The following is a 13,068-nucleotide window of genomic DNA, read 5'->3' as shown; positions in this document are numbered from 1 at the left end:
CAGTGTACTTTAGACAGTCTCTAAATTAACTCTATGTGCTAACGTTTGAGGAGCAACAGAGATAATTAAAACCAGATACTCAATGAAACCAATATACTCACGAGCCTCAGCATCAATCATCTAACCAAACGGAAGGCACCATTAGCAGTCTCAGTTTTTCCAGTTAAGATTGAGATTCTTAAATTGATTTTGTTTTGAGTGGGAGACAGGATCCAAGAAGCATAACTATGAAGCAGGTAGCTCAGGCCAGGCCTGCTGCCTATGACGGTAAAACCCAGTGGCAGTAGCTTGAAGACATCACACAGATGACCCTCCCTCACTAGCAGACCCATTCCCCACCTAACATCAGAACCCATCAGGGTTGCATTGATAGACGCTGATATTGTGATGGTGACTTCGTCTCATGGGACTCCATGGCCGCTTCAATGCCCAACAACGTGTGTGCAACAATAGATGTGCACATAAATGCTCAGCAGACTGGGGCTCTTTTCTCATTTTGAACACTAATTTCTTTTATATTCAATAGAAAATGGGACAATGAAATCATGCCTAATTCAACTTTCAGAGATAAACCTGTTAACATTTGTTCATTTGTCTACATCTATGACTTATTTTCATGTGTACAAATGCATTTCTATGTGTGTACAAAAAAATGGGATCATTACACCCAATGTTTTCAGGCCTGTTTTTTTTGTTGTTCAAATACCTGTCTTGAATATTTTTTCATATCTATAAAGGTAGATCCAGCAATCTGGATCTACCTTTAATGCCTGACATTTTTTCATTATGATTTATCATAATTTTCTTAAAATAGCAAGACCCTGTCTCAAAAAAAAAAAGAAAAAGAACTTAAAAGATTAAAAAACCAAAAAGAATGTAATAAAAATCAGATTATGCATATATTTTTGTATATGCTGGATTACTAACAAAATCATTTTGTATATGCTGGTTTATTAACAAAATTATTAACAAAATCAAAAGTAGAATAACTACATCAGAAGTTTAAAAACTTTTCTATATGTATTTTCTAAGTGTATTCCCAAACTGCTTTTCAAAGGTTACCCCAGTTTATGTGTCTGTCAGCACACCCGTCTTTTGATTATTATGAGGAAACAGCTGTGTCCCATGCAGAACTGAATCACAGTACAATACTACTGCTCTTACTGTTTTATCTTCATGAGACATTTCTGTCTTGATCAACATGTTGTCCATCTGCACAGATATGTTCTAAAGAATATTCATTCTATCCTGAAATTACAAATTATTTTTACTCTCTTTTGTACTTGGCTTTCTAGCAATTGTGAACAAATTAATTTGCACACCATGTTTTACTGTCCAAGTAGTTAATATTTTATGAGTCTGGACATTCTTCTAAGACACCTTTTTAAATACCATTTTAACCAACTTTTGCTTCTGGGGCAGGAGGTTTAATTAAAACTTCCAAGCTGACATTATAACACTGTGTGCATTTAAGGTTAAAAGTAGTTCTTTATGTTAGAGATACATGTGCATCCACATTCACTGAAACATTAATCACAATAGCCAAGACATGGAAGCAACCTTGAAGTTCACTGATGGATGAATGGATAAAGAAAAGGCGGTGTATACATAAAATGGTATATTATACAGTCTTAAAACAGAAGGAAATCCTGTCATATGTTACATATAGACAAGCATTAAAGACATGCTAAGTGAAATAAACCAATTACAAAAAAAGATAAACCCTACATTATTCTACTTATAAGAAGTATGTAGCTATTAAATTCATTGAAACAGAAAGAAAAATGGGAGTTGCTGGAGGCTAGGAGGAGGAGGAGAGGGAACAATTATTCAAAGAGTATAACTTCAGTTATACAATATGGACAAGTTCTAGAGATGTGCAGTACAACAATGTGCCTATGGCTAAGGATATTGTATTGCATATTTAAATACTGTTAAGAGAGTAGACTGATGTTATATATTTTGCACCACAGTGAGGGGAAAATACAGTAAGAGTGCTAAACTTATACTGAGCTTTTGTATAGGTCAGCATTGCTCTAAACCCTGTTACATACATGTAAAAACTCCACACAAGGAATGTAAACATTATGTACTACAAATGTGTACTAATAAAAATAAACACTTTGTTAACCATGGAATCCTCCCAAACACCTGAGGTAAGTTACATCATCACTCCCATTTACAGAAGAAAGCAAAACACAAAAATTTTAAGTAATTTGCCTATGACCGCATAACTTCTGAGGAGTTAGCTTCACACCAACATAAGGGTTCTACTATACTAAGTTACCATCTCTATTTATGTCACACTTGCTCCTTTTAAAAACAAATGTATCTAATGCCAATGCTATTAAATCAAATCTTCTTTCCAAGGCAAATTTAAAACAAATCTAGTATTGTGTCCAACTTTTGTCAGATGTATATAAAAAGCAGATATTTTTGTTCTTTTCTCCAAGATTATTCTTTCTAGAGAAGACTGAAAAAAATTGTCTGAGCAAATCTTTGCCAATTAATTTAAAATGTAAAGCATGCATAGGTATGTGCCTCTGTGTGTATATGTGTGTTATGCTTTGAGTATCCTGTATCCAGAATTCTTGGGAGGAGAAGTGTTTCAGATTTCAGGATACTAGCATACATGGAGATATACTGAGGAAAGGACCTAAGCCTAAATATAAAATTCGTTTATGTCTTATATGCAGCTTATATGTACAGCCTACAGATAACTTTATACAATTATTTTAAATAGTTCTGTTCATGAAACAAAGTTTCATGGCATGGAGTTTTCTGACCCTATTATTTAATAATAAAGAACAAGAAAGAAAAAAATGTCACATTTCAGCTCCTAGTTCTCTCTTCTTCTCCTTTTTCTTCTCCTTCTTCTTTTTTTTTTTTTTTTTTTTTTTGGTTTTTTGAGACACAGTCTTACTATACAGTTCAGGCTGGTTTTGAACTCAAGACATGGGCTTGGAACTTGTGGTGATCCTCTTGCCTCAGCCTCCCAAGTGCTGGGATTCCCAGCTCTCTTCTTAAGATATTAATTTAGTATTCAGGTAATTGGCATAATGTCTAGGCCTGAGTCTTTGTATGTATAGGGAACTCTTCTTTTGCTGTAGTGCATATGAATTTAACAGACTGGTTAAGACACCTGCAAATAACTTTCCAAGTGTAGTTTCATAGGTGTCCACAAGTACTTGTTGAATGCTTGAATTACAGCTTGAAATGTATGTAATAGTACTTCAAGGCTAGTATTTATTGAATGCCTTATTGTCAGACAGGAGGCAGACAGCATGCTAACCAAGGGCTTGAAATGCTAGAGGCTTACAGACCTGAATTCAAATCCCTGCCTTCCATTTATTATTTATGTGGCCCTGAAAAAGTTGCATAAATGATGCTCTGCTTTTTCAGTGAAGTAATACAAACGAAATGCTTGGGTTAGTAAGTGACATATGGTAATATACAGGTATATATTATTATCTCCTACTAGAAGGAAAGCAAGGTTCAAAAAAGTTCAAAGGTCTCAGGCTGGACAGGGTTAAAATTTATATCAAGCATTATCTGATTCCAAAGCTTGTCCAGAACACCTATTTCCAAAACAAGTGAGTGGAGTTTTATATGTATTATTTAATTTATTTTCAATATATTCGTATTAGGTAAGAGGAAAAGAGTTTGGTTTGGCAAAATCTACTAAATTAAATGGTTTAGTAATAACTAAAAGCTAGAAATTAAGTGATGTATGAGTTTCTAACAAAGGTCAGGAGAAAAACAAAACAGACTAAAAGAACTAAACAGACAAAGAAAAACAAAGACGCAGTAGGTTAACATACGAGTCCACATGTTCTGGGACATCAGCACACGAACTCCTCCCCTTGCCAGCCCCAGTGCAACCTTCCTCTCAGATCCACCATTATGAAGACCTGTGAGGACACCTCCAGCTTGTGGACCAGTCACTGGCACACAGCAGCTCACACGTTATTACTGCTGGCTGCCTGGACAGAGTGCGGCGGTGCCTGCTGAATTTCTTTTGCTTCCCCTCCCCCACAGCCCAAACACACAACAGCTGAAGGTCTGGAGAAACAGTATTTCTTCCTGCAGCAGGGCAGGTTTTTCTAGACACATGCAGTGAACTTTTAGGGGCAAAATCACAAGACTCCGTTGGGTTTCGGTGGGACTTGCATATCTGAGGAGTCGCGCGTGTACGCACATCCCACTGGCAGAAAGCTTGTGACCCAGGGCACTCAGGTTGTTTCCAGCATATGGAAGGATCCCTTCCAATGAACGCTGAGCTGCTCTCAGCCCAGTCTGGAGGAACATTAGTCTCTGTTAGCTTTACTGAATCTAGGTTAGTCTGGTAAACGAGCATGGCATAAAAGGAAAGTAAAGAGCAGATGGGAGGAAGGACAAGAGGAACTTACAATGCAGTTTTCGCCTACCTTGAATTACTTTACTCATGGTGAATGTTAAGTCTACTAAAAATTGAAGAGCTGTGGAAAAAGCATGGAATCAGTGAAGAGCTAAGATGTGTTTAAAATCTCTCTACTCTCCTGTTGTTGTTAAAAGAAAGTTTGGTGCTTATGCAACGGCTATCAAAGTGTCCTTATTTTTCTGCTTTTTGGGCTCTTTTTTGGTCTGGATGAGGCAGAGAAGAGAGTGGGAGGGAAGGCTGGGGGGAGTGGATTGGGAGTAGAAGTTTAACAAAGGATCATTTTAACAGAAACTACTGAGTAATCGCTCTGCCCTGAGCCAAGAATAACATCAGCTCAGTGCCGGCAATTAGAATCAGGTCAGCGGGGCCTTGCAGTGGTGCAGCCCTCCTTATGGAGCCCAGCACGCAGAGCTACTCATGCTGATGTCACCAGTAGTCACGGCAAGTCCCCCAACTCATCTGAAAGAAAGGGTTTTTGCTTTCTCCTTTAGGGCAGGAAGTGAGTATGGCAAGGAAGCAGGGAGGGAGCAGTGAGAGAAGACATAGCGGGATTTATTAATCTACAACAGATCCACTCTGCCAACCCCAAACACCAGTACTCTGGCAGGGCCCATAAGCATCCAGAGGCTCATTTTACACGAATCACTACATGTAGAGTACCTGGAATCTAACTCAGAACACATAAGTGCTTATGAAGTGGTGGGTATTATTAATAAAACAAAAAAGAAAGAATCTGTCCCACTACTCATCTCTGCCAACGCAAAGACTTGAATCCTAGGAGCTCTGATTGCGGAGAAGAATAAATTCTGGGAGCAAGAATGAGCAAGGAAGTATTCTGATAACTTATTTATGAGATTGTGGCGCATAGGGTAAAAAAGACAGCAATGAAGTTCCTATAAAATTAATGTCTGAAATTTTATAAAGGTAACACAAAGGTTTAACATATCTCATCTCCTTTCCGAAGACACGAGAAAAAAAAAAACAAGAGGAGAAAATTTTAATCTCCTTCCTTCTCACTGAATCATTCTCCAAGTGCAGTTGCCAGAAAAGTGGGCTTAGTATCCCCTCGGGACTTGTGTGACATGGAAATGATGGAGTTCTCACCCCAAACCTACCGAATCAGAAATGGGCTAGGGAGAACAATCAGTGTTTCAACCAGCTCGAGTGGATCTGTTGCTCTATACTAAGGGTCTGCACACTAGAGCCTGCAGGCCAAATCTGGCTTGCCCACTACTTTTGTCAATAAATTTTTATTGGGAGACAGCCACACTCATCCATCCACATGTTGTTCATGGCTATTTTTCACTCTACCAGGGCAGAGTTGAGTAGCTGCAACAGAGACCCTACGGCCTCCAAAGCTGAAAGTATTTACTATCTGGTTGTTTACAGCAATATTCTACCAACTTTTGCTTTGATTTAAAATAATGTTTTTCAAACTTCTGGTTTCACCCATCAGAGTATAAAAGCTTGTAAATGTAATTTTGTTGATCACACTCCCTATCAAATGGCCCAGATTACACCTATTTTCTTGTATCTCTGTACCAGGAACCCTCTGCCAATGGCTCTGAGTGACTTCTCTCACACACTGCCATGCTAACAGATCAGTCTTTTGCAAGTATGCATTTGATGCATGACAGTTTCCACATTTGTGAGTACAGTGCTAGACAGAGAGGAAGATCAAAGCTCATTCTGCATAGACAGTTGGAGATGCCCCTTTCAAACTCACATCCTGAATCAGAAAGTGCTAACACCTGGAACAAACTGGATATCTAGGTGTTCAGACTGGAGGTACAAAAGGGAGAATAGCAATTGTGGTGGCGCACACCTGTAATACCAGCACTTGGGAGGCTGAGGCAGGAGGATTACCTTCAGTTCAAGGCCAGCCTGGGCTAGATAGTGAGTTCAAGGCTAGCCTGCTTGACAAAGTGAGACTCTATCTCAAAAAAGGGACAAGTTTCTTTGAATGTAATAGGAGAAAAGTTACATGATATTATCTCAAATATTTATTAGGAAATCACTGTGTGAAAGATGCTATTTGTAAAAAATAATCACTATAATAAAATATAAGGCTCCCTTCATATCCTATTCCCCAAACAGGTTTTTCTTATGGATTAATGCTAGGTAAATAAGATTTCAATTCTACCCACTATTCTCAAACACACAGTTAACCAAATCCCTAATTACCTATACTTTGGAAAAATGAGTCCAAAATAAAAATTCATTAAAAAGCACCATCTCTACCTGAAGATTAACCCAAGAACAGAAATGCAGAATAAATTAAGAGGGGGCTGGGGATTTAGCTCAGCGGCAAAAGCGCGCCTGCCTGGCAAGCGCAAGGTCGTGAGTTCAGTTCCCGGTACCGGAGAAAAACCAAAAAAAAAAAAAAAAAAAAAAAAACCCAGAATAAATTAAGAATATACACCAGGCTTTAATCAATAATTTGGATAATTATAATGGTCAAGTTTAACAACTTTGAAAGAGTTCTCTAAGATGCTAAATATTCTTTGTGTTAGAATAGTTAAAATCTTATCTTATTAGTTACAAGCCCTTTAAACTAACAGAATTTATTTTCTTCAGCTTTCCTCCTACAATCCTAAAACTTCACCATTACTAATGTTTACCTAAATCAGTTGTGGTTTAGAAGAAGAAGGGAAAGAAATAAAATGTTACACATATATATAAAAAAATCATGATGAATGATTTTTCTCTTCTCTCTCCAGGAGACAAGAGATAACTCCCTTCTTGGGAGTTCTGCCTCCTTCCTCAGACAGATATTCTGACAGATTCTAAAAAACATATCTTCCATATACTTCATATAGTGAAACTAAATCAGCATAATCCTCAGTGGAAAAAAAAGAACTCCATACAAGAACAGCAGTACTCTGAATTTTCAAAGGAATGTGAGTTGCTGGAAGCTAATCAAAAGCATGAGAGGGGCTTCAAAATGAAGCAGTTTCTAAAAGTGAAAATCAGCAAAAACTGTCTCTCCTTCCCTAAAACTTAAATGCTCTGCAAACAATTCCTTTTATTTTTAAAAACCATCCACCATGTCAAGGTATTTCATGTGTGGTTTGAAAGGGACCAGCCTAGACTCATTAGAGCCACAGATAATACTCACATAAGGGAAGTAAGGCCATGGGGCAATGTCTCCACCACCCCGCTTCTGATCATCTGATCTAGCTGGCACTCTCAAGAACTCAAAGTGGCAGGAAATTTAGAAATTTAAAAAGGTTGAAGAAATGTACACAGATTGTAAAAACAAAACAACAAAACAAAACTCTAAGGTACACATTTTGAAAATGCAAACTGACTTACATACTTCTACTAGCCCAAAGATTTTCCAAATAAATTTCTATATGACAAATGGCAGTGTGGTGATCAAAATGAAATGCCATTTTCTATGTTTTTCTGATTAAAAAGTCTAGATTTTTCTCCAGTATAAATGGTTTTAAAAATTACTTCACAAACATCTACAATTACCATTTTTCTATTATGATGCATTAATCTACAGAGCACCTACCATCATTATAGAGGATTAAATGATGAACTATGTTAAACAAATAAATGACCATATTTTATTATAGACAGTAATTGAAAAGGTAACAAAGATACAGGGTGTAATAATAGTTGATTTACTTAAAGGATAAAAGAACTTTGGGAAATATTCCATCTCTGAGTAAGTGTTAATTCTGCATAAACTATTGCAAACTATACTGTACTACATATTTTTATAAAAGAAGCAAATGGCAAGAGCTCAAATTGTTAGAAGGTATTCTTTAACAATGAAGGGTTGGGGAAGCCCATCAATCAGTATTAATTCAGCCCAATAACCTTACTGTGGAACACACTAGCTGATTCTAATGATAACCCTGAACCCAAAGAAAAATTAACTCTGTGTGGCCACACCTTTTTTGGGAGATCATCCTTTCTCTGTGATGGGGCTACACCGACAGAATGGTGTAATATACAGCTCCTTCCACATGTTCCTCAGGAGCTTCTGTCATCTCACAGACATCACTGTCTAGGGAATCAACATTTTTGTGTGCAAGCTCCATAATGGCAAGGTCGTTTGTGTAGATGGTCATGGTTACAGCCTCACTGTTTAAAACAGTGCCCAGCACATGATAAGACACTCAAAGAATGTCTGTCATTTACAGAAAAGCCGCAACCTCAACTTTGTGACCATTTCTTAGAGGAAAACTTCGCAAGGGATCTATTCTTTAGAAAATCTTGACAGATCATGAAAGATTAATATGTCCTTCTGTAGTAGTATATTTTGAAATAAAGATGCTTAAAATGCTAGCTTTTAGGTATCTGGGAATTAGACACTCCAGGAGGCTACTAAACTAAGATCATACAACAGAAAGGGTATTTATTACAACACAGATTTTTGTACATTCAAATGAAAGAATCATGTCAAACACTTGTTCCGCATTGCTCCCAGTGAAGTGAAGTTATGGTTCCCCATGAGCCATCGAAGCCAGGCTGAAGCTGGGAAACTCACCCTACACTGCCCATTCATGTACTTTGACTTTTTTTTTTTTCACCAACAGAAGGAAGATACTTGTGCATGGAAAAGCTTATCTTGAATTACCTGGTGCCGGGCTCGACTTTGGTCCAGAAGCTGCCGGGACTGCAGTTTTTGTTGTTCAAGTTGTTGGAGGGCAAAATGCAGCTGGTAACTGCCCGCAGTGGGGAGGTACTTGTGCTGGGGGACCACCCCTGTAGCCTTGCTGTACGCGTTATTCTCGAGCTCTCCTTCCCAGGCAAAGCCACCTGCTTGGAGGCTCCTGAAGAGAAAAGAAAGCAGATTTCTTGGAGTGGTTTTGTAGCGGCAAGCAGAGATGTGTCTCAGGCACTTTTCATTATTAAGCCATACATAGTTTGGAATTACAAATCCATTTGTAAATTATCTAGTCACAGCCCAATAAGGACAGGGACAGAGGTTGCTCTGCTCTCCACTTGACCCTCAGCACTTATCATAAGGCCTGGTACTCATGGTCGGTGGACAGTAAATATTTACTGATGTCAAAGAACTGAAATAGCAATTTCACTCCCCTGCGATTGCCTCAAGGACCTTCAAGAAGAGTCTAGAGAATTTCGAATTTCTAATTTAAGGTAAGAAGAGAGTCACAATCATCTTCTCTAACTATCAATTTCAAAAGTAAAGGGATAAATTACACAGACTCCTCAGTTTCTCTTAACCAGCCATTAGTGAAATATCTAAATCTTCTTTAGAAGCTATTTATACTAGAGCTTATATCTCCATCATAAGATAACATAAGTGGTATGAGAAGCTCCTTTATTCATTTTTCCAAATGTACCTCAATGTGGCCCCCCACTCAGGCTGACAATGAGCTTATGTCCACCAAGAAGGAAAAGACCTGGTAGCCTTTTTGACTGGTGAGTACCTATGACAGTGGTAGTAAACCTATGGTACGTGTGTTGTTTTTCTTTTAAGACAAAAGATGTTAATGTATGAGCTGTTTTTTCTGAACTAAAGTCTCAGTATTCAAATTTAATTGTTAACACCTGTGATAAATAAATGGGTTTTAGATTGCAGTTTGGGTACTCGCCTCTAAAAGGTTTGCCATCACTCTATGCTATATTGTGTATTAAATACTTTGCCTATCTTTCTTGCCCAAATTCTTAAATCCTTGATTCTGGTGACCATGTCTATGTAAATATATGAAAAGTCTTCACAGCTACAGGCTCCTATACTTCCTTCTTTGATCATTTCAGGCAGGAAAGTCACCATTTCATATGCATTAGCACGTCATATTCATTAGGATGGCCATTATCAAAACAAAACAAAACTAAAAAGAAACACCAGAAAGTAACAAGTGCTGGTGAGGATGTGCAAAAAATGAAACCCTGTGCACTGTTGATGGGAATTTAAACTGATGCAGCTGCTATGGAAAACACCTTGGTGATTCCTCAAAAAATTAAATACAGAATTCCCATATAACCCATCATTTCCACTTCTAGATATACACCCCAAAGAATTGAAATCAAAATGGGTAACAGTTCACCAATGTTCAAAGCAGCATTACTGGGCTGAGGATGTAGCTCAGTGGCCCAGTGCCTAACTGGCAAGTGCAAGGTACTGAGTTCAATCCCTGGTATCAAAAAAACCCAAACAAACAAACAAAAAATCAAAGCAGCATTATTTATACTAGTGAAAAGGGAAAACAATCTAAATATCCATTAAGAGATGAATGGATAAATATGTATTAGGAGATGAATGGATAAATAAAAAGTGCTATCTATATGTAATGCAATATTATTTGGCTTTAAAAAGGAAAGAGGCCTTGGGGATGTAGCTTGTTTGTAGAATGCTTGGCTACTATGTGTGAGGTCTGAGTTTGAGCCCTAGCAACAACAACAACAACAACAACAGCAACAACAACAGCAACACACACACACACACACACACACACGGAAATTCTGATACATGTTACAACATGCATGAACCTTGAGGAACCATGCTAAATGAAACAAGTGAGTCACAAAAGGATAAAAGGAATATGATTCTGCTGATAGGCGGTACCTAGAGTAGTCAAATGACACAGACAGAAAGTTGAATAGTGGTTGGATGAGGGAATAGAGAGTTACTGTTTAATGAGTACAGAGTTTCAGTCCAGAGTGAAGAACAAGTTCTGGAGAAGGATAACGGTGATAACTGCACAACAGTGTGAATGTACTAAATGCCATTAATTATACACTTAAAAAGTTTAAAATGTTATACAGTACCTATATTTAAACGCAATGTTTAAAGACCTAGTTACTGTGAGAATGATCTTATCTGATAGTCATTTCACCTCTTGAACACTTCTTGTGATTCTTCTCTGGACTTTCCTTATCTACACTATTTTTTTTTTCTTTCTTTTTGACCAGAAAAATTGTTCACAAAAGAAACATCATAAAGGCTCTCATAGTGAACAGCTTTATACTAAACCCAAGTGAATGATCTTGGAGAAATGAAAGAGTGCCTAATCTGAGATGTGTTCTTGGTGATTTATGCTATTGGGGCTGGCAGTGTAGCCCAGTGGTAGAGCTCATGCTTAAAATGCATGAGGCTCTAGGCTCAATCCCCAGCACTAGAAAACAAACAAATAAATCACTGTGCTAATCCTTCCTTTGGCATTAGTGATCACTCAATAGTAGAGGGGTATCAACACTGGACGTATGCAGACCTCCTTGAGTTCCGAATGAAAGGTCACCCGGTTGTTCATAGCTGGGTCCCAATGACCACACAGCATGCTGTGGAGGGAGCAGAGTGATCGTTTGCAGAGCCTAGGATTGTGTCCCCTTTTTTCGCCGGTGGCTTCCTTCATAGCTTGGTGATTTCGGATCTTTGCTTGGGTTTCCCAACTTCTTTCAAATAAGGAGATTCCTAAATACCTAGTTAAGCAAAGTCTGGGAGATATATTCTGAAAGCCACAAATGTATTTTATTCACGTAATCTCACCTCTGCAAGGTCACATCCCTTACTTAGGGACAGGATGCTCGGTTTGACTCCCATAATTAAGCTGCTCAACTGTAGCTAATCGTTTTGGAGGACAGTATCAACAAGCAAAGAGCTTCTTTATTCTTTTCCTTTCTTTGTTTTTGAGTATGATATGTGATCTTCAGTGATCCTCTGGAAATGCCATGATGCATATGCTATTGTACTGTTAAAAAACCCAAACTCTTGCAAGCTTATGGAGGTGTGAGGTGTCCACTGATAAAATAAAAGGGCCTAAACATATTAATGAAATGTAACATTACTCACAAAATATGGAGTGGGAGTAAAACAGGATTACATGGCTAGGAAAAGAGGAGCCAGAGGGACCCATCATCTCTCTTCTCATTAGCAAAGGAACAAATGTTTGCTGAAGATAATATATATAAAGCAGGCAGAGCAGCTAAAGGCACTGAGTTGCAACTAGAAGGAGGGGTGATGGGGAAAGGTATTCTTTTTTTTTTTTGAGACAGGGTCTGGCTATGTAGTTTAGCCTGGTCTTGAACTCGGGGTGATCCTCTTGCCTCAGGCTCCTAAGTACTGGGATTACTAGGATGTACTGCCATTCCTGGCAGTATTCAGGTTTAAATGAACACAAAATTCAAGGAAGGGGTGAGCAGCCCAATGAACAAATGAACACAAAGAAAGACAGATAAAAAAGCAAGAACTGCTTCGGCAAGTCATCTGGAGATCTCTATGCTACTGTACTACAGTATTATTACTTATGATGAATGGATCAAAGTAGTGATTCTGCTTCCATTCCTGGCTTGGCTGTTGATTATAGTTTATAGCCACATGTAGCAATCTAGACTCAATGTTTTCTTCTTTTTGTTTTTTTGAGATAGGGTCTCACATCCGCAGGCTAGTCTTGAACTCATGATCCTCCTGCCTCAGCTTCCTGAGTGTTGGGATTACAGATATGTACCATGACACCTAGCTAGTCTGCCTCATTAGATATTAGAGGAGTTATGTAACTACGTAGTTTATATCAAAATTTATCTCACTGGTGGCAAGACTGGTTTTATTTGCTAAAAGTCATTTTAATAAAAAACATTCCGAGGAGACATTCACTTTAATGCCTTCTTGTTGCATATCAGAAATCAAGTTGATAAGTAACCCACCTTAATTAGGGATGATTGTGAAC

General features: G+C 38.1%; 1 protein-coding gene across 9 annotated transcripts in view; it reads right to left on the bottom strand.

Moving 5' to 3' along the window:
* The window catches only part of Ttll5 (tubulin tyrosine ligase-like family member 5), a gene marked incomplete at its 3' end in the record, with an annotated part of 241,514 nt that overhangs the window by 30,679 nt on the left and 197,767 nt on the right, over window positions 1-13,068 (bottom strand). For all 9 annotated transcript variants that reach the window (XM_013510126.1, XM_005414950.2, XM_005414953.2 and 6 more), the window contains 1 exon segment: window positions 9,015-9,210. In XM_013510126.1, coding sequence (XP_013365580.1) covers window positions 9,015-9,210 — 196 coding nt within the window.

Source organism: Chinchilla lanigera, unplaced genomic scaffold (genome assembly GCF_000276665.1).
Source record: "Chinchilla lanigera isolate Chin_1 unplaced genomic scaffold, ChiLan1.0 scaffold00211, whole genome shotgun sequence".
In the NCBI taxonomy this organism is placed as follows: domain Eukaryota; kingdom Metazoa; phylum Chordata; class Mammalia; order Rodentia; family Chinchillidae; genus Chinchilla; species Chinchilla lanigera.
This window is presented reverse-complemented; position numbering and strand designations above follow the sequence as displayed.